At 21.8% G+C, this 22,027-nt stretch overlaps 8 protein-coding genes across 8 annotated transcripts; 4 read left to right on the forward strand and 4 right to left on the reverse strand.

Annotated features, from left to right (window-relative positions):
* Nucleotides 1-283: 283 nt before the first annotated feature.
* On the reverse strand, nucleotides 284-970 carry PY17X_0308600 (uncharacterized protein; the record flags this gene model as incomplete). Its single annotated transcript, XM_719492.1, has 1 exon — nucleotides 284-970. One exon carries the CDS (start codon nucleotides 968-970, stop codon nucleotides 284-286), a length of 687 nt encoding a protein of 228 aa, XP_724585.1.
* Nucleotides 971-1,843: 873 nt separating this feature from the next.
* On the reverse strand, nucleotides 1,844-3,415 carry PY17X_0308700 (ubiquinol-cytochrome-c reductase complex assembly factor 1, putative; the record flags this gene model as incomplete). Its single annotated transcript, XM_022954961.1, has 6 exons — nucleotides 1,844-1,917; nucleotides 2,009-2,079; nucleotides 2,204-2,332; nucleotides 2,462-2,535; nucleotides 2,624-2,930; nucleotides 3,189-3,415. The coding sequence occupies 6 exons, from the start codon at nucleotides 3,413-3,415 to the stop codon at nucleotides 1,844-1,846; spliced, it is 882 nt and encodes a 293-aa protein (XP_022811456.1).
* Nucleotides 3,416-4,037: 622 nt separating this feature from the next.
* Nucleotides 4,038-6,079, reverse strand: PY17X_0308800 (apicoplast beta-ketoacyl-acyl carrier protein synthase III precursor, putative; the record flags this gene model as incomplete). Its single annotated transcript, XM_022954962.1, has 8 exons — nucleotides 4,038-4,130; nucleotides 4,277-4,345; nucleotides 4,493-4,827; nucleotides 4,964-5,077; nucleotides 5,205-5,340; nucleotides 5,427-5,558; nucleotides 5,735-5,826; nucleotides 5,935-6,079. 8 exons carry the CDS (start codon nucleotides 6,077-6,079, stop codon nucleotides 4,038-4,040), a joined length of 1,116 nt encoding a protein of 371 aa, XP_022811457.1.
* Nucleotides 6,080-7,773: 1,694 nt separating this feature from the next.
* On the forward strand, nucleotides 7,774-11,556 carry PY17X_0308900 (uncharacterized protein; the record flags this gene model as incomplete). Its single annotated transcript, XM_719825.2, has 1 exon — nucleotides 7,774-11,556. One exon carries the CDS (start codon nucleotides 7,774-7,776, stop codon nucleotides 11,554-11,556), a length of 3,783 nt encoding a protein of 1,260 aa, XP_724918.2.
* Nucleotides 11,557-13,138: 1,582 nt separating this feature from the next.
* PY17X_0309000 (UDP-N-acetylglucosamine transferase subunit ALG14, putative) lies at nucleotides 13,139-13,753 on the forward strand (the record flags this gene model as incomplete). Its single annotated transcript, XM_719827.2, has 1 exon — nucleotides 13,139-13,753. One exon carries the CDS (start codon nucleotides 13,139-13,141, stop codon nucleotides 13,751-13,753), a length of 615 nt encoding a protein of 204 aa, XP_724920.2.
* Nucleotides 13,754-14,750: 997 nt separating this feature from the next.
* Nucleotides 14,751-16,889, forward strand: PY17X_0309100 (uncharacterized protein; the record flags this gene model as incomplete). Its single annotated transcript, XM_725293.2, has 1 exon — nucleotides 14,751-16,889. One exon carries the CDS (start codon nucleotides 14,751-14,753, stop codon nucleotides 16,887-16,889), a length of 2,139 nt encoding a protein of 712 aa, XP_730386.2.
* A 1,302-nt stretch (nucleotides 16,890-18,191) lies between these two features.
* On the forward strand, nucleotides 18,192-19,922 carry PY17X_0309200 (asparagine--tRNA ligase, putative; the record flags this gene model as incomplete). Its single annotated transcript, XM_721032.1, has 1 exon — nucleotides 18,192-19,922. The coding sequence occupies one exon, from the start codon at nucleotides 18,192-18,194 to the stop codon at nucleotides 19,920-19,922; it is 1,731 nt and encodes a 576-aa protein (XP_726125.1).
* Nucleotides 19,923-20,298: 376 nt separating this feature from the next.
* Nucleotides 20,299-21,726, reverse strand: PY17X_0309300 (pseudouridine synthase, putative; the record flags this gene model as incomplete). Its single annotated transcript, XM_022954963.1, has 3 exons — nucleotides 20,299-21,394; nucleotides 21,487-21,557; nucleotides 21,724-21,726. 3 exons carry the CDS (start codon nucleotides 21,724-21,726, stop codon nucleotides 20,299-20,301), a joined length of 1,170 nt encoding a protein of 389 aa, XP_022811458.1.
* Nucleotides 21,727-22,027: the final 301 nt, after the last annotated feature.

The following is a 22,027-nucleotide window of genomic DNA, read 5'->3' on the forward strand; positions in this document are numbered from 1 at the left end:
AAGCATTTATATATTCAAAATATGAAAAAATATTTGAAATGTGAAGCAGCACGCTCATATATATACATATATGATCACTGCTTCGTACACACACACACATATATATACAAGGATAATTTAAATTGTGTATTTGAAACAATATCGATTTTGTTATATTTTAGTTTAATTATATTTATTTTTTAAATTAAAAAAATATAATTGTTTTATACAAATTATTATGTATATATATATATATGTATATGGCTTATAATGTTGGATGCAAATTATATTTGATATCAACGATTTAGCAGCAATTTGTTTTTTGTTGTTTTTCACTATTTAAATTTATTAAGTTGTTATTTACTGTTTTATTATCTATACTATTTTTACTGTTTATAATATTTTTATATATTTCTTCTGCAAGCATATAAAAAACATTTTTTATATTAAACCCTGTTTTGGCACTTGTTTGAATAAAAAGTAAATTATTTTCCTGAGCATATTTTTGCACCTCTAACATATCAACCTGAAACTTATTTTTATCTATTTTATTTGCAACTAAAATTATAATATAATTACCACTTATTTTTAATTGATTTACCCAAGTTTTAGCTCGGTCTAGAGTGTTTAAATTACTAATATCAAAAACTATTATAGCACAAGTAGCACCTCTGTAATATAGGGGAACAATACTTGCATATCGCTCTTGCCCTGCTGTATCCCATATATCAAATTTTATGTTATATAGACTTTCACTATTTTCGTCATTAAATGTTAAATTATTATTGTTATTACTACGATTATCATCGCTATTATTATTATTATTATTTTTTAATTCATTTATGTTAACTACATATGTGCAAAAAGAAGCACCTATTGTAGTATTTGTATTATCATGAAAAGTATCTTTTGTTAATCGCAAAACTATGCTTGACTTCCCCACTGATGATTCTCCTAATAACACTGTTTTATAACTACTTTTCTTTTCCATTTTTCATTTTTTTTAACTAATGCATTATAAATAAGTGAAGTGAAATAACCATGGAAAATATTATAATACAAAAAAAAAAAAAAAAAAAAAAAGTGAAAGATACAAAAATAATGGAACAAATAAATATTATGAATTATGAATAATATTTTTAGTGAAAATATAAAATACATAAAAAAAAGTGTAAAATATTATATATATATATATATAATCAATAGTAATAAACGAAATAATAGGAGTTAAATGAAGTGTTGTACATTATAATTAAAAAAAAGAAAGAATGTAAGCTAAATTAAAGTAAAAATACAACCTATTGTTATTAGTGTTTTTTTTTTTTTTTTTTTATTTAAATTATTTTTTTTTTAATATCTGTTATTGAATAAGGTAGAAAAAAAGTGCAATTTTTTTAAAACACAAATAAATTATTATTTGACAAAAAAAATAAAAAAAGGTATATATAATAAAGTGAAAAAATACACATTTTAAAGCACATTATGTATGTATAATTATAAAAAAAATGAAGCCTACTAAATGTAATTTATATATATGAAAATTTTTGCAAATGCTTTGTGCTTATATATATTGTAAAATGATGTAAAATGATGTAAAATGACGTAAAATGACGTAAAATAATGTAAAATGATGTAAAATATTGTAAAATAATGTAAACTATTGTAAAATAATGTAAAATTTTTTAAGACCTTAAAAAGTATACCTAATAATGGTATATGAAAATACAAAGAGTAATACACTAGAAATTTTTTATATATATAAGGCAAAGGATTCATTCTTATTTTATAACTGAAAAGATATGTATATTTAAAAAATAAAAATATACAAATATGCGTTTATGCCTGCATGTGTAATTCTTTGATGTTAATAAACCCTGGGTAATATTTTTTTCCCATCGTCATAGGGAAGATATTTGCTTTTATCTTTTGGGCGATAACCTGAAAAATTATTATAGAAAATAGTTACATATCTAGTTTCATTTTTTATGTGTGCATTTTTCGTGTGCATTTTTCCGTTTTATGTTTATACCTCCATATGATATTTGCTGGCATAATGCGGGCAAACGACGATTTAATTTTTTTTGATTATAAAAATCAGCCCTATGAAAAAAAAAAAAAGAAAGTATATTCACTCATTTGCAAGAGACATGTATATATATAATATATTTTTTTTTGCATTGATAATATATAAGAAAAATGTTCTTAATTTTAAAGAAAATCAAACCAGATAAAAGAGGCTTGTAAAAAATGGTCACTTGATAAATTAAATACGTGTCTCATTTGAAGTATACTATATTTACTCAACTCTGTGACAATTTGTCCAGATTTTTTTACTTTTTTTTCGTATAGGTGCCTATAAATGGTAATGTGTATATGTATGTATATATATGTGTATATATATGTGTATATGTATGTGTATATGTATGTAATATGCATGTATATATGCATGTGTGTGTGTATTCATTTATATTCCATGACTAACTCCCATAATATATTCTTCAAGAGTGAAGGGAAGGTATCAACATTGGTAGAGGCTTCATCTAAATGTACTAAAAACTGAATAAAAAGTAATAAACAAAATTAGAATTATATATTTGAAAATTAATAAAATAAAAATATTAGATTTAAAAAATATAAAACAAACCCCAAAAGCATATTCCTGACAATTTAAAAGTTCTGTATTAAAAGAATATTCTGGAACATTTTTTAAAAGCATCCAATCACGAACAATTCTCCATGTTATATCAAAAATGTATGTATTCATTATTTCGCCTTGATAACATTCATGTCTTAATCTTTTGTTAATTATCCATAGATGAAGAATATAAAAGTACATTTTCATATTAAATGATTCATCTATTTGAAATATTTTCAATATCTCTTCATTTTCCAATCGTTCTATTATCAGATGAACTAACCTCCATGCACATTCTCCATATTCTGTATGTTTTCTAATAACATAAAAAAAATTAAATAAATTTTTTATATTTTTTAAAGGAAACTAAATTGAATTATATAATACCATTTGAGTATAAACTATTTTCATTTTCTGTTTTTACATAATATGGATACAAAATAAAGATACTAGGAAAATATTTTTGAATTTTTTTTTTTTTTTTTCTAAATAAATTTAATGATATAAACAATAACCACATACATGTATATTCACATTATGTGTCTGTATAAATAAATTAGTAGTTAAAACTTACAGGAAAAGTCTATAAACAAGAGAACTGATAAAGGAACGATCACATTGAGGTATTGGTATGATATATTTTGATGATTCTCGAATACTAATTTTAGTATTTTTGTCTTCATATAAATTTTTGCTTTCTATAATTTTTATATTGTCATATACTTTTACTTGATTAGTAAAGCATCGAAAAAATGAATATCTTCTGTTTAGTAATAATACTTTTCTACTTTTATTCCACATCCCACAAAAAGAAAAAAAAAAAAAAAAGTTATGGAAAAATTATAAAAAGGGATAAATTGATAAATTATAAAAATAAGCTAGCAAACCAATATAGTATTTCGTTTCATTTTCATTTTTATTGATTAAACTTTTTATTTAATTTATTTTCAAGTTGTATTAATTTATTTCTCTCTGTATACATGCGTATTCCATGATCATGTACATATTTGTTATTTTTTCATTCATTCACATATTCGAATTTTGAATTGTTTGCAAAAGCATTTTTTTTCCACAAAAAATATATATGTGTATTTGCATTGGTGATATATGAAATGAATATAACTAAAAATTAAAAAAAAATATAATATTCCTCCTTATAGTTTTAATTAAAAATATATATAATAAGAAGGTATAGCAAAAAATGATACAAGTGTTATATAAAAAAATAGGGAAAAATAGGAAAAAATATTTTAAATTTATTTGATTTCATATGTATAAATATGTTTACTTATATATATAAAAAGTCACATTTTTTTTTTTTGTAACAAAAATCTATAGTTTATTCGATCTTTGATAAAAAAAATGAAAAAATGTTGTAAAAATTATATATATAACAATTTTAAATATTAAATCTATACATTTTTTAATATTTAAATGTAATACATCCATATGACATTCCAGCCCCAAAACCACACATACATATAATGTTATTCCTTTTTATTTTCCCATTGGATATCTAAAAAAAATATTTAATTGATAAAAAGGAAATATACCCAATAAATAAATGAATGAATAAACAATCAAATTTAATATATACATACAGTTTAGTTAATAAATTGGGGGTCATAATATATGCATATATTTTTTATTAAATATACTTACATTTTCCGAGAAGCATAGAGGTATTGAAGCTGCTGATGTGTTTGCGTATTTATCCAAGTTTACCAAAATCTGAGAAAAATAAAAATTTCAGTAAAAATAAATTAATAAAAAAAATGTCATACTAATTACTATAAACATAATCAGCTATATTTCTACACACATACACACACATATATGTTATAAAGAGAAATAGAGGTTATATAAAAATATCATTACTTTTGATTTTGGTATATTTAAAGTATTTGCAACTGATTCTAAAATTCTAATATTAGCTTGGTGAAATATAAAATAATCAACATCATTTAATTTTAAATTGATATTTTCTACAGATTTTTTTAAAACATTAGGTATTTTATTTATTGCATATTTAAATACTTCTTTTCCATTCATATTTATTTTTCCATATTTATTTTGGTTTGGGGCATCTAAATTATCTTTATCATTTTCAAAATTAATTGTTAATAAATTATTTAGTTCGCTATTTGATCCTATATAATAGTCATAAATATTATTTTCTTCATTTCTGTTTGTTCTTTGTAAAATTATAGCTCCTATGAAAAAAAAAAAAAAAAAAAAAAGTTTGTAGCTACTTTTTGTACTTGTATTTTTTTATATATATAAAAATCAAACTATAAAAATAATGTAGATGTATATATAAATACATCATATAAAAAGTGCACATATCACCTGCTCCATCCCCAAATAAAACGCATGTATTCCGATCTCTCCAATCTACAAAATTACTCAATGCATCACTTCCAATTATTAAAATGTTTTTATATTTTGATAAAAAATTGTATGCTAAAAAGTTAAGGAAAATGTAATTAAAAAATGTATGCAAATAATATTCTATTTATCATGTATGTATGCATGTATGTATGTATCTATGTATGCATGTATTTATTTATTTATTTTGTAAGAAAAAAACCCGTAGCAAAAGCAAAGACAAATCCTGTGCATGCTGCTGTTAAATCCATATTAACACTATTTTTGCATCCTAGTTCATTACTAATATTATTTGCATCTCCAAATAAATTTTGAGGTGTAGAAGATGCGTTTATAATCTGAAAATATAATGTATTCAAAATATGAAAGGTTGTATTTAAAAAAAAAAAAAAAAAAAAAAAAATTATTACATTGTTATTATTACCATATCTATATCTAACGGACTTAATAACGCATTTTTTAAAGCTTGTTTAGCACTTTCTACTTGTAAAGCTGTTATATTTTCATTTTTTTTTAGTACCCTTCTTTTTTTAATTCCTGTTCTGGTTTGTATCCACTATGATGGAAACGGATATATATAAAAAAAAAAAAAAAAAAAAAAAAAAAAAAGTGTTGTATATATATGAAAAAATATCAATAAATATACACATACACAATGAATTATTTTATAAACATGGTATTTTTATGAATAAATAAATTTCAGACAAAAAAGAAAAAGACACATAGTATTACTTCGTCGTTTGTATCAATATATTTTTTTAATTCATCATTATGAATTTCATGTGAAGGATAAGAATGACCATGGCCAATTATTTTACCTCCAACTTGTTTGAGAAAATAAAAAGAAAAACATATTAAAGAGATAAAAAAAAAAAAAAATATATATATATTATGTATATATATATATACACAATATATGTGCACATCTTTACCTCCCCCATCAACAGCACGTATTCTAGTTGTATGGTGTATAGAATGAACATTATTTAAAAAATTATATTTATATTTTTTTATTTCGAGTGCAAAAAAAAAGGAAGTAAAATGGTATAGAATTAATATAACTACGTAAAAAACCATTTTGTTTTTTTTTGGGGAATTTATAGTTTATTTTTTAATAACAAAAAAAATGTTCTTTTTGTTGTATTTTTGACAAAATGGTGATCTATAGAGAATACAAATATATATGACCATATACATATAATTGTACATTTTTTACTTTAATATTTTCGAAATTGTTTGAATTATAATTTTAAATCATTTTTTGTTTTTTAAAAAGAAAAAAAGAAAAAAACAAAAAAAGAAATGACTTTAATAGCGCACACTTATATTTATCTACGTTTTATGAACAAACCTTTCTATATTTTCTTATATATTTATTTTGACTTATTCTATAAAACCCGAGTGCCATATATTTACACAAAAATACCAACTCATAATTATATATTTCTTCACCAGTTTTATTTTATTTTGGAAACAACCAAATAATGACAAAATAATGACAAATTAATGACAAATAATGACAAATTAATGACAAATAATGACAAATTAATGACAAATAATGACAAATTAATGACAAATAATGACAAAATAACACAAAATAATGACAAAATAATGGCAAAAAAAATATATACACATTTATGTCGTTGGCGAAATGTTGCTCACCATTAATTTATTATAATATTTTTTTTATAAAATGATTGGAAAATAATGTTATTTTTTAAAATAAATGGGGATATTAAATATGATACACATTTAAATAAAGGTGTAAAAAATAATTTCAAAAACACATCGTGTAATTGCATAGATATCCTTATAACATAAAAAATGAAAACATAAATTGTTTTTTTCTCTTTTTGTTTTTATTAATAAATAAAAACTAATAGAAAATTGTATTTATTATGTTATGGCTATTTTAAGGACATATTGTATTATACAGAAAAAGACGAAAAAAAAAAAAAAAAAATCACTTTAAGCGCTATATGTTTTTTTTTTTTTTAATAATATTTGTGTGTAATAATTTAAACTTATAATTTTATTTTTATTAAAAAAAGGAAAATAGTTAAATATATAATATTTTACATACACAAAAAGTTTTAGTTAAAGTATATATTTTTTTATTAAATAAATTGGAACATTTCTTATATGTGTATTTTGTTTACTATCATGTAGTTGTACTCCGCAAATATATTTATAAAAAAATTATAATATATTATATTTTCTTATTTATATTTTTGTGGTAATATATCATTACCATCATTATTTTTTTTAATTTAAAAATATATTTATGTTCATTTGCGTTTTATTTATTATATAATATATCATGTTTTATTTATTTTATAATATATATTGCGTTTTATTTTGTGTTATTTTTTTAAATTAAATTAAAAGCAAACACATTTTAAATGCAAAAAAAAAGAAGAAAAAAATGCCATATACCACAAAATATAAATGCAAACAAAATGGATGCAAACATAATTTTTGCTGACAATTAGTGTGAGTATATAAATTTAAAATAGTTTTAAATAGTTTTAAACAGTTTTAAACAGTTTTAAATGTGAAATATAGATAAATAAATATAAAAAAGTTGAGGAAAATGTTTTTGTAATATATCTATAGATATAATAATATATGCACATATTAACATGAGCAATAAATAATGATTGTAAATTGCGAGAGAAAATGATATAAATAATTTTACATTTTTATCCCTTTTTTAAAAAACAGTTTTAAGCACATAGATACGAAATAAATTATTATTTATTTTAAATATTATGAATGAAAACACATTAAAACATATTTGGAGGTACAAGCCATGTCTATTTATAAAAAAAAATATTCTGAACAAATCAGTTTTGTGCTTAAAGATATCTTATACTATTTCACTAATTAATTTGAAAAATGCCCCATTTAGGTTGAACAATTTTATCACTGTGTGCAATTGGCTAAATGTGAAAAACAAAATTGACACAAAAAATAAATTAAAGAGTTTACAAGAAAATTATAAACCAAGCAATGTTGGCAATGTTGGAAAGGCTGGAAAGGCTGGAAAAGCTGGAAAAGTTGGCAATGTTGGCAAAATTAGCAGTGCCCACTATTTAAATACAAACTTATTTGCACAATGCCTTAACAAAAGTAGCCCCATTTTAAATTCACCCAATCTTAACCACATTATTAACCAGCATATAATTTGTTCCTATTCAACAAAGAATGGAAATAGTGAAGCGGTAGAAAATGGCAATGGCGAAAAAAATAAAAGTGTAGATGGCGAAAAAAATAAAGGTGTAGATGGTGAAAAAAATAAAGATGTAGATGGTGAAAAAAATAAAGGTGTAGATGGTGAAGACAATGATGTGATAAAAGGAAATAATCCAAGTATTGAAGAAAATGGAAAAAAAAATAATGATATAAAAAAAATACTAAATATTATATTTTGTTCATCTATTCCAATGATAGGGTTTGGATTTATGGATCAATTTATAATGATAAGATTAGGTGATATGTTTGATGCATCTATTGGAGTAACATTAGGAATATCTACTTTATGTGCTGCTTCGTTTGGGCAACTTTGTAGTGATACTTTTGGGGTTTTTTTTGGATGCGCTATTAATTATTTACTCCAAAGGTATAAAATTATACAAATAGAAAAATTTGATATTAAAAATAAAATATATCAATATTGCACATTAATCGGATCTGTATTGGGAATATTACTTGGTTGTGCTCTTGGAATGCTTCAACTTATTTTTATTGATACGACAAAAAGTGATAGATTGAAAAAAAAAAAAGAATTAGATTTTATATTTCAAATGGTTATGTATGATTGTTCTGATATATTAAATTGTGAAGCTTCAACTTTATTTTTATATGATAAAGTGAAAAACGAATTATGGAGTAAAGCCATACATGGTCGAAAAAATATCATAAAAATTTCTGCTAATAGTAATGAAAAAAGTTTTTGTTTGTGGGTTTTAAGAAACAAAGAAATTATAAATTGTAAAGATGTATTAAGTAGTGAATTATATAATCCAAATCATGATAAAAAATTTAATTTTAAAACAAAAACTATATTAGCTGCACCGATATTAGATAGAAATAATCAAGTTGTCGGTGTTCTTATGTTTCTAAATAAATTTAGATCACATGGTGGTTATTTTACATGTAATGATGAAAAGCTAGCTGAATTAATGAGTAAACATATTTCAATTTTTATGGAAAAATTTAATTATATAAGTGAAGGTGATAAAAAAATGATTATCTTTGATAAACAAAAAAATAATTCACAAGAAGAAGAAGAAGATGAAGATGATGAAGATATTTCTAAAGATGATGATAATAATTTAAAAAATAAATCAAATAAAATTGAAGAATTGAAAATAACAAATTTTATAGATAAAAAAAAAGAAGAACGAAGAAAAAAAAGAGAACAAAATAAAAAATACAAAACTTTACAAATATATGATGATGGAAAAATATTTGACGAAGGAAATGATAATGAGATCAAACAAAAAATATTTGGAGATTATGATGAAAAGGAAGAGGAGGAAGATGTCTATGACATTGAGGAGGAGGAGGATGAAGAAGATGAAGAAGAGGAGGAAGAGGGCGAAAAATTGGGTGAAGACGAAAAATTGGGCAAAGAAGAGGGCGAAGAATCAGATGGTAATACATCGAAGGAAGCTGAAAATGAGGCAAAAAATGAGGCAAAAAATGAGGCAAAAAATGAGGCAAAAAATGAGGCAAAAAATGCAAGTGTACATTACAAAGAAAAAAACAATTTGTTAAATTTATTTAAAAGAGCTAATAATAAATATCAGCCAAATGAAAAGAATGAAAAGAATGAAAAGAATGAAAAAAATGATAATAATAAAATTGACTTAGAAAAGGCAAATAATTTGAATGCCCATCAAAATATAGATACTACTACTATTAGTGGTTATGGAAAAGAAGATAAAAATAATATTTACACACTTAATAAAAACCAACAAATAAATAATTTATATAACAAAATTAATAAATTACAAACTATTAATGAAAATAATCAAAATTTTAAATTCAATTTATTAATGCAAACTATTTCTAAAAATTTAAATAATAATAGAAATGAAAAAAACGCACCGAAATTTTGTAATGATAGAAGTGAAAAAAATGTATCTATTTATATTGATAATGAACATGGCAACCAAAACGAGGAGCGAAAATTTAAAAACTATTATGGCATAAGCAGTGATGAATATATTGATCCACATATAATAGATAATGTTAAAATATTAGATACCTTTTTTAATAATATAGAAAAAAAAACAAAAAAAATAATTTTATGTACAAAGTTATATGAAAATAATATAAATTTGCGGGAAAAATGGCAAAATTGTGGACAAACTTATCCTAATAATTTATGGGAAATAAAAAATAATATTAAAGAGGAACAAACATTGCCAATTGATATGTCAGATGAAAATTATCATAACAATTATTATACCCCTGAATTTAATTATTATTTTGAAAATAATTATGATACAGAATATGACTTATTTTATCAAAATCGTTTTAATGATGAATATAGTCATGCCCCGAATCGCGAATATATTGAAAATAAGTGTGAAAATAAGTGCGAAAATAAGTGCGAAAATAAATATATACATGAATTTTTTAAACCTGGTGAAATAAATAATAGCAAAATAAACGAAGGAGAAGAAAATAGTAATATAAAGACATGGAATGATCTTTTAAACGAAAAAACAAATAATAGTCGTTTTTTTTGTATTTGCCAAAAAATAAATGATATGACAAATTTGTATAAAAATAATTATAAAAATATTGAAAATATAACATTTATAAAAAAAAAATATATGGTATATGATGTTGTTAAAACTTATAGTTATAACATATTTAATGAAAAATATTTTGCTTATATTAATTTGGGAAAAATATTTAATAATATGTCTCAAAAAAAAAATGATATGAAATGTTTTAAAATGTTAAAAATTATATACAGATATAATTTAAATAAGATTTTTAGTAATCATTATAAATATATAATAATAAAAAAAAAAAAAAAATTAAGAAAATTTTGTTATTCTATAAAATGCTTTGATATACACAAAATGGACCAATTCTGGTTTATTATATATTGCCAAAATAAATTAAAAAATATTTTTTATAAAAATTTACATTTCGCAATTAATTTACAAAATGCAAGAATAATTGATTTCAAATTTATACACACATATATATTAAATACAATATATGAAAATACAACTTCGATTTTTGTATCACCAAGTACTTGCTACAATGTTAAAAAAATTGATTTTTTTTCAGTTAACAATTTATATCGTTTAAAAAATAAAACTACAATGAATGATATAATTTATAAATATTATATATTTTATAATTTACGAAAAAAATTAAAAAAAAAAAAAATTAATTACTACAATTATCAAGATTTATATATGGAAGAAAATTTCTTTGGTCATAATACACACACAAAAAAAGTACCAAAATTGGTTGATGATGATTTAGGAAAAAAAAGTGCAATCATAACAGTAGAACGATGATAGGAATATACATTCAGTGCAAAAGTCAAAATATGGATGGGAACTATATTTGAAAATTATATCTATATAATTAGTATAAGAATATATTGAAAAAAACATAAAGATAGAACTTTTTTTTTTTTCTTTTTTTTCTTTTTTTTTTTGGAATGTTAATAATATTAGGGCTTACACCCTCTCCTATGCAATTTTGCCTATATGTTTTCCTCACCCTTTAATACAAAATTTTTATTCTTAAGAAATAAATATATTGTTACACAAATAAGGAAAATATATATTAATATGAGGTTTTAGAAAAGATAATACATATATATATATGTGTGCATCGTTTTTAATTTATCTACAATGACTCGTGATGTTTATATATACACTTAACCACCATTTCCATGCTAATTTTTTTAAAACGGAATTTTTTAATACGTTCATTTATCCACAATATATATCATAATTTACAAAATGTTTATAATTTCCATTTGATGCTCCCAAAATTGCCTATATATAGCATATCTATTGTTATATATATATATATAATTTTTAATTAAATTATATTTTTTTTTTATTTGAAATTATATCATATGTTTATATAATGTGATCTTGAATATTTTCATATACAATTTTTGAATTATTATTTGTTTAATTATTTTCCATATACATATACATTAATATATTTCATTTTTTTGTTAATTTAATATTTTATTATTTTCCCTTGTCTACCATGGATAGTATCTTATGAACATTTTCGTTCTTCTCATTTATTTTACTGAACATTTTTCCTTTTTTAAGTTGCACACACTTCAAGAAGCTTAGTCAAGTGTTACAAAGGCTATTGATATAAATATTATTTCCTCACAATATATTTTACATATCCTTATTTTACCAGATCTTCATATTTACTGTTTTTTAGTTTGTTCGGTGAAATAAATGAATATCCTGTATTATATGAACATTTATTTTCACTTATTAACGTTTTTAATAATTTTATAGTATGGATGTTTTAGCTTTAATATGTATATATAAAAGGTGGAATAAATAACAAAACTGATGAAACTAAAATAATTATATTTTTGTGTTAAATTATACAATTTTGTAAGGATATTTTTAAAGTATGCTTATTACCTTCCCTTTAATGGAACAAATTTATTCTTTATTTAATTTGGCTAGCTATTAATTATTCATATATCTAGCTAATTTATTAGTATGATTAATATTTTGCACACACTTTTATTTATCAAACTTGTAAATAAAATAATAGGGTCTGTGGATATGAAAAATTAACCGTTTCCCTAATTCCAGAATCACCGTGTTTCGTTATATGGGCACTAAGCTGAATGTGGATGTAAATATGTGTGAGTATACACAAAGATGTCGAAAAAAAAAGAGCTCATGGCATATAATTTTTTTTTTTTTTTTTTTTTTTTTTTTTATGAACGTTCATATAAAAATATCAATTTTCAACCATTATACCTTTCAACACATTTTAATAATGTGTTATATTTAATATTTTTTATGTTCAGAAATATGGCTATATAAAATTATGGAATACTACGAAGAGTTAATTATAAAAAAATAAAACAAAATTTAAAAAATGCTTGTAACTCTTTGTTGCTTAAGTGTATTTATATATATATATTTTTTTTTTTTCAAAAAAATATTCTATAATAAAAATAGTATACAAAATGAAGACATTGAAATTGGTGTAGTTTTAGGATCAGGAGGACATACATTTGAAATATTAGAAATATTAAAACTCATAAAAAATGATAATATAATTTTTCATTTTTTTTGTGCAAATGGTGATAATTTGAGTAAGGAAAAAGCAGAAAAAGAATTTGAAAAGTATAGAACAAATTTTGTTTTTATACCAAGGTGTAGAAATATAGGAGAATCATATTTAATCGCTTTAATTAAATTTATATTTATATTTATATATTGCATATTTTTAACATATAAATTAAATAATATTAAATTATTGATAGTAAATGGTCCTGGAACATGTGTACCTGTTGTATTTTCATTACTATTTAAAAAATATATTTTTTTTAAAAAAATAAAGATAATATATATAGAAAGTGTTTGTAGAATATATTCTTTATCTTTGAGTGGAAAAATTTTATATAGATTTACTGACATGTTTGTTGTTTTTTCTAAACATTTACAAAATAAATATAAGAAGGCAAAGTTTTATGGCTATTTATTCTGATTATTAAAAAAAAACTTTATTTTTTTTTTGTCTCTTTACATTTTATTGAAAATATTTTACATACATTACATATCTTTGTGAATCTTTTTATCACATAAAAAAAAAACAAGTTTTTAAATATATTCCCAAATTGGTTAAGAATCAAAATAAATAGTAGAAACATTATATAAAATGATAATACTGAATGTTAAATTTGTCTGGTATATATTTACATATGCATATTAATAAAATATTGTATCTTTTTTTATATAAATCAACACAATTATAAAAAATAAAAAAAAAAGACTAGCCAAAGCATTTCTCCTTAATTGTTCATATTTTTAATATATTATAAATTGTTTGTATTCCATAAATAGTGTATATTACTCAAATTAATTATATTTTGAATTTAAAGTTTTCGAAAATTTATAAAATATTTTTTATAGAGTTTTCATTATTTCATTATTTCATTATTTCGTTATTTCGTTATTTCGTTATTTCATTCCGTTTTACTTTTTTTTTTTTTTTTTTTTTTTTTATGAATTGCATGCTTGCAATATTTATTTTTACTTTTACTTTTTTCAGCATTTTTATGTGATCATGAAAAATAACGACCATATGAAATATGTAAGTAAATAAATAAATAAATAAATGATACAACAATTGAAGCAATTAATAAATGCGCAAACGGTTTATATTTAAAACAAAGATAAACAATTTTCATGGTCTACAAAACTCTTAAAAAAAGTTTATTTTTGAAGAAAGCAAATCAACATAAAATCGAGCTCCCCTTTAGAACTGCAAAAAGTAAGGAGTATATATATATATATATATATATATATATATATAAATGCAGAATTGTCGCCATTTTATTTGTATACTTTAAATGAGAATAAGGCGGCACATATACTTATGCATAGATAGATACATACATGTGTAAGCATGGTAATAGATGCAAAAAATGACTCAAAAGTGTTTAAACAAGCGCAAATGAATTATATAAATTAATAAAAATGATATGGAAAAAAGAAAAATATGGGGAAAAGGTTATATAAGAACAAATAAAGGAATATATATAGGAGATATAAAAGATAAAAAAAAACATGGATGGGGTATAACAATAAATAATAACGGAAATAAATATGAAGGGTTATTTGAAAATGATGAAAGAAATATATTTGGATCAGAATTATTATGTTGTTTATACAAACATAATTACAAAAATAACAAAATAAAAAAGGACGAAAAATTGGACGAAAATGAGATAGAACAAAATAGTGAAAAAGAATTTGAAAGGGGTAATATCTGCTTAAATTCAAATAGATATATATATATAGGAAATTTTAAAAAAGGCAAAAAACATGGAAATGGTGTTTTAATAGATTATAATAATTATGTTATGTATAGTTGTATATTTTTAAACAATATTATTGTATATAAAGATATTTTATTTTCCTTAATTACTAACTATAAATCAAAATATCAAAAAAAAAACGAAATTATCAATTTTTTTGATAAAAATAAAGGAATTAAAAACAAGTTAACAAATAAAACAGATACAGTTTTTTTCATAAAATATAAATATATAATTTTGAATTATATAAAATTGTATCAAGACATTATGGACAAAATTAAAAAATATGATGATTTACATTCACTATTTTTAAAATATGAATCAGGAAAAAATAAATGTGATTGGAATGAAGAAAGCGAAACTTATTATATTAATGTGGAAGAAAATAAAATAAAATCTATCAATCACTTTTCAAATTATCAAAAAAATGACCAAGTATCAAATAAGCAAAAAACTATATCTGGTTGTATGTACAAAAATGTTGATTACAATTATAACAATACAATAGTTAGTGAAAAAGAAAAAAAAAACACACACATATATAACGAAATAAATAAAATTCTTCCATCATATTTTAGAAAAAAAAAAAAAAAACATAATTTTGTATCATTATCTTATGCTCAGAATAGTATATATTGGAATGTTTTTGAATTGAATTTTTTTTTATTTCTGATTGGAATTCCTAGAAAAATAATCGAAATATTTATAATAAATGAAATAGATGGATATTGCTTAAAATATATAGAAAATAGGTTATTAAAAAATATGGGTATTTCCGATAAAATTATAAAAAGGTGTATTATATTATCTATTCAGTGTTTACTAAAATTAAGAGAAAAATATAAACATAAAAAAAAAATTAAAATGTCAAATAACAAAATTGATAAGAAATTATTTATAAATAAAAATAAAATATGGTTGTTAAAATTAATAGGAAGAGGTGGTTACAATAATGTGTATAAATGTCTGTATATAAATAATATCAAAAATTGTAGAAATGAGCAAGTGTCAAATTGTAGAAATGAGCAAGTGTCAAATTACAAAAAGTTCAATATAAATAAATCAATAAATAATATTGCATTAAAAATATGTATAGATAAAAAATATAGTTATGATTTTTTTTCAGAATTAAAAATCTTATCAATTTTGAGGCATCCTAATGTTTCCTTATTTTTAGGTGGAATAAAAGATTCACAAGCAATAGCACTTGAATATATTCCAAATGGTAGTATATTTGATATATTGCATAAAAAAAAAATAAAAATACAAATTTTAGATGTAATTAAAATGTGTAAAGATATAACAGCATTTATGTCATTTCTTCATAACAAAGGAATATTACATTGTGATTTAAAATCACCAAATATTTTATTATCAGAATCAGGGGAAATAAAAATATGTGATTTTGGATTATCGATTTTTAATTTTTATAATAAACCAAAACACTTAGGAATAGTAGGAACATATCAATGGACAGCCCCTGAAATATTAAGAGGTGAAGGATATACAAAAAAAGCGGATGTATATTCTTTTGGGGTCATATTATGGGAACTTTTACATCAAAAAATTCCTTTTAATGATTTAAAACATCCAATAGACATAATAGCTCAAGTTGGATATTTAAATAAACATCTTATCATAAATAATAATATAAATAAAAAATTGTTATATGTATTAACTAGTTGTTTACATAAAAATAAAAGAAAAAGAAAATCTTTTTTTTTTTGGTCTGAATATTTTGACATTCTATATAAAGCTAACATATCTTGTGAAAACAAAAAATTATCTTTTCTTTTGACTTAACAATTTTTACTCTTTTCAGAAACATCAAACATGGCATTTATAAATTCGTTTTGTGCTAAACATAATAATGCTTTCTTATGCTTCATTTTCTTAATTTGCCAACAAATATATTTATTACCTCATAAAAGTGTAGGGGGTAAATACTTGGTTTTTTTTTTTTTTTTTTTTAAAATGATAAAATTTGAATTTTAACGTTGCATATGGATACATATATATACATATGGATACATACATATACATGCATATACATGCATGTGCATATCTTTTCCTTAACTGCATAACTACATTTTGTAAAAGTTGATATTTATAATGGGAACACCACCAATAATATATTACTATTTTTCAAAAATGATGCTTTTAAAATGGTTTAACTTAAAGATTTGTCAAGTTGTATAATCATAAGTGATGAACATATAGGGAATAAAAATAGCTTACAAAAAATGTAGGGTAAGCATATTTTACGTTTTTTTTTCATCATATTTTACGTTTTTTTTTTCATCATATTTTACGTTTTTTTTTACATAATTTTCACCCGTTACTGCATATATAAACAGATGGAAATTATATATATACTTATTGTTATAACGAATAGTGGGAGCAAACAATATTACTCACATGCATAAACATGTATATATAAATATATACATTCTATATACATGTTTATACATTGCTGCTATATTTATGTTTTTTTTTTTTTTTTTTTTTTTTTTTTTTTTTTTATTAAAGTGGCTACTGTATTTTCCACTTTCAAAATATATATGATTAAATAAGTTGAAAACAAAATATAATAGCTTGAATTTTTTTCTACAATAGTGTATATAATATAATGCAATGGTAATGGAAATATAATGTAATGGCAATATTTAACAGATTTGGGGAGTGCGCAATGCATACAAATTAATATGTGGCATGTATACACAATTTGTTCGTGCTTTTAAAAAAAAATACATTCCTATATAGTAATATATATAAATAATAAGTCAAAAAAAAAAAAAAAATTACATGCTTAGTACCTGTTTTATGCAATGTTATATATACAATATTTAATTTGAAAAGATTTATATTTTTAATGCTTCTTTGATTTATTTAATTAAAACAGTTAACGCATTCTTATAAAATTGCATTTTTTATATTTTTCCTATTTTTCATATTTTTAATATTTTTCCTATTTTTCATATTTTTAATATTTTTCCTATTTTTCATATTTTTCATATTTTCCTACATTTTTCATTTTCCTACATTTTTCATTTTCCTATTTTTCCATTTTTGATTTTTTTTTCCCACTTGACTGAAACTGACAAAATGGCCATCGAAGTTGATGAGGAAACCCTGAAAATCGCCAAAGAATTTCAAAAAAAAAATGAAGAAGAAATAAAATCAAAAAAACTAAAACCCGAAACTATACAGTTAGATAGCCCAAGTTCTAATTTAATAAAAATAAATGAAGCATCATGTAGAGGAAGAATAAAAATATCTAATCTTTTAAATGCCCCAATAAGTGAAACTGAATATAATAATAAAGATAAAATTGAAAAAAATAAATATATTGACCAATTAGTAGTTGTATGTGGATGGAGTAAAGCTGTTAGAAAACAAGGAGGTGGTAGATTCTGTTTTGTAAATTTAAATGATGGGTCATGTCATTTAAATTTACAAATAGTTGTAAATCAAAATATAGATAATTATGATAAATTATTAAAATGTGGAATTGGATGTTGTTTTAGATTTACCGGGACCTTAATTTTATCTCCTGTACAAAATACAGAAAAAAAAGGATTATTAAATCAAAATGTTGAATTAACATTAACAGATAATTCTATACATAGTTTTGAAATATATGGAGAAAATTTAGATCCTCAAAAATATCCACTTTCAAAAAAAAATCATGGAAAAGAATTTTTAAGAGAAGTTGCACATCTACGTCCTCGTAGTTATTTTATAAGTTCAGTAATGAGAATACGAAATGCCTTAATGTTATCTACACATTTATTTTTTCAAAGTCGAGGTTTTATATGTATTCAGACTCCTTTGATAACTACATCTGATTGTGAAGGAGGTGGGGAAATGTTTACAGTAACAACCCTTTTTAATGAAGAGGGTGATATTAATTCAATTCCTAAAACAAAAAAAAAAATAAATAATAATCAAATAGTAAAAAGAGAAGATCAAAATACAAATGAATTAGAAACAAATAATAATACAAATCAATATATAGTTGATTTTAAAAAAGATTTTTTTAGCAAACAAGCTTTTTTGACAGTTAGTGGGCAACTATCCTTAGAAAATTTATGTTCTTCTATGGGTGATGTATATACATTTGGACCAACATTTAGAGCAGAAAATTCTCATACATCTAGACATCTAGCTGAATTTTGGATGATAGAACCTGAAATGGCATTTGCTGATATATATGATAATATGGAAGTAGCTGAAGCTTATATTAAATATTGTATCCGTTATGTTTTAAATAACAATTTTCATGATATATATTATTTTGAAGAAAATGTTGAAAAAGGATTAATAGATAGATTAAAAAATATTTTAAATGATAATTTTGCTAAAATTACATATACAAATGCTATAGATTTATTAACAAAATATTCTAATAATTTTGAAGTACCAATTAAATGGGGTATGGATCTACAATCAGAACATGAAAGGTTTATATCTGAACAAATTTTTAAAAAACCAGTTATTGTTTATAATTATCCAAAAGATTTAAAAGCTTTTTATATGAAATTAAATGATGATAATAAAACTGTTGCAGCTATGGATGTTCTTGTTCCCAAAATCGGAGAAGTTATTGGTGGATCTCAAAGAGAAGATAATTTAGAATTATTAGATAAAATGATAAATGAAAAAAAATTAAATATTGAAAGTTATTGGTGGTATAGACAATTAAGAAAATATGGAACACATCCACATTCTGGATTCGGTTTAGGGTTCGAAAGATTAATTATGTTAGTTACCGGTGTTGATAACATTAAGGATACCATCCCTTTCCCAAGATATCACGGCCATGCTGAATTTTAGGTGCGCCACACAAACCGTGAACCATCCATACCTTTCACCAAACCGTGAATCATCCATACTTTTCACCAAACCCTGAACCCTCGTTTTTACATTTTTCATTTTGCACCAAACCCTGAACCCTCGTTTTTTCATTTTTCACTTTTCATTTTCACTTTGCACTTTTCGTTTGTGAGGACGGGACTGGCTGCTGCGAGTGCGACTCGTCCATGAGACAAAATAGTGCACTGCTTAAAAATAAAAAATAAAAAACTTGAAAATAAAAAATAAAAAATAAGTTAAAAAATATAGTAAAAATAGAGAATACAAAATAGAGAGTAAAAAACAGTTTGCGCTGTAAAGGCATACACTATGTGTTATAATACACTTTTAAAAATAATTAAATGTCAGTGAAATAAATAGGGGCATCAGAAGTAGATAGCTTATTAATATTTTTTGCTAATATTCCCCTTCTCGGTTTTTTTCGACCTTTTTTATTAACATCATTATTTCCATATATTTTTTTTAAAAATTCCTCACTTTCCTCATTCAATCTATTTTGATCTTTCATAGAATCATAAAATTTATTACTTTCTTCTATATTAATATTTTTATTAATTTGTAGAATTTTATTTTTTACAATTTCTTCTTTTTCTATAATAGTTAAATTTTCCATATTCTCACTTTTAATATTAATAATTTTTTTTTCATTTTTTACTTGGCTATCAATCAGTTTAACTAAACAAGTTGCTCCAAATAAATTTAGTGTATCTTTTATATGTTTAGGAATTTGACAAAATATTGAAACTAATTTATTACAATGTGATTCAAATGTAACATTAAAACAGAATAGATGTAGTTTTAATTCTTTATTATATTTATGTAAATTTTTTAATAACATTTTATTTTCATTTGCAAGGTTATAATTTTGATTTTTTTTTTCAGAAAAATTATAAAAAAAATTAGACTTAAATTTTTTTTGGACATTTATATATTCATTATCACCAACTATACATGTATTTAAAGAATAAAATAACAAAGGTTTTATATATTTTGAATTTTTTGCGTTTATATATATTTTTAATAAACTTAAATTTTGTTTGTTTAACATAATTGAATTACTAATTACCTCATATTTTAGCATTTGGAAATTTTGACTATTTTCACATTCTGGTATCATAATATTTGAATTAGGAATATATTTTAAATACATTTTTATTTCATTATGTGTATTATATTTTTCTTTTATTTTTCCATATACTAATGTTATAAATATATTTTGATAAGAATGTTTTTTAATAAATTTATTTTTACAAATTAATAAACAACCTCCAATACTACTATGTAATTTATAGACTATTTCAAAATTGTTTCCATTCTCATTATTTAATAAATGTAAATTTTTTATTACACTATCTTTTTTCTCATTTTGTCCAAACGTAGACATCCCATATTCTTTTTCAATAACCATATAATCGTTTCCATTGTACAGAACGCTAACAAAAATGTTAAAAGTGGTCGAAGCGATGTGAAGCGAGGCAATGTGAAGCGAACCAACTAAAGATTGCTTTCATAACATTTTTCTTACAAATTATTTATATCGAACGAGCTTTTTGTAGAAAATCTTTTTATCGTATTTTTTCTGAATAAAAATTTTAGCTGCAAAATAAATAAGCAAAAATAATATATAAAATTGAAATAATGCCGAAAGGTTAAATCAATTTCTCATATATAAAAAAAGTTAAAAATGTATAAAAAAATTTAATATATATGGACAAAACTAATAAATGACACTATATAGAAAAGACTATCTTATCAAATATACCATTATTTTCCTTTATCATGTTTTTAAAAATAAAGAAAAAAAAAATTAACACAATTTAAACAAATTCCTGGATTGGTGTATCCTATATTTAAACCCCACACATACATATCTTTTTTTTTTTTTTTTAAATATTTTAGAATTGCAACGAAAAAATTGTTTTACAATTAATAAATAAATGTATATCCAAAGAAATATCAAATAAAAGTAATATACATTTTTTATAACATTTATATATATCCAAACAAATCACACAGATTTAAAAAAAAAAAAAAAAAAAAAAAAAAAAACAGCAAATTTTATTATT

This window comes from Plasmodium yoelii (genome assembly GCF_900002385.2).
Source record: "Plasmodium yoelii strain 17X genome assembly, chromosome: 3".
Lineage (NCBI taxonomy): Eukaryota > Apicomplexa > Aconoidasida > Haemosporida > Plasmodiidae > Plasmodium > Plasmodium yoelii.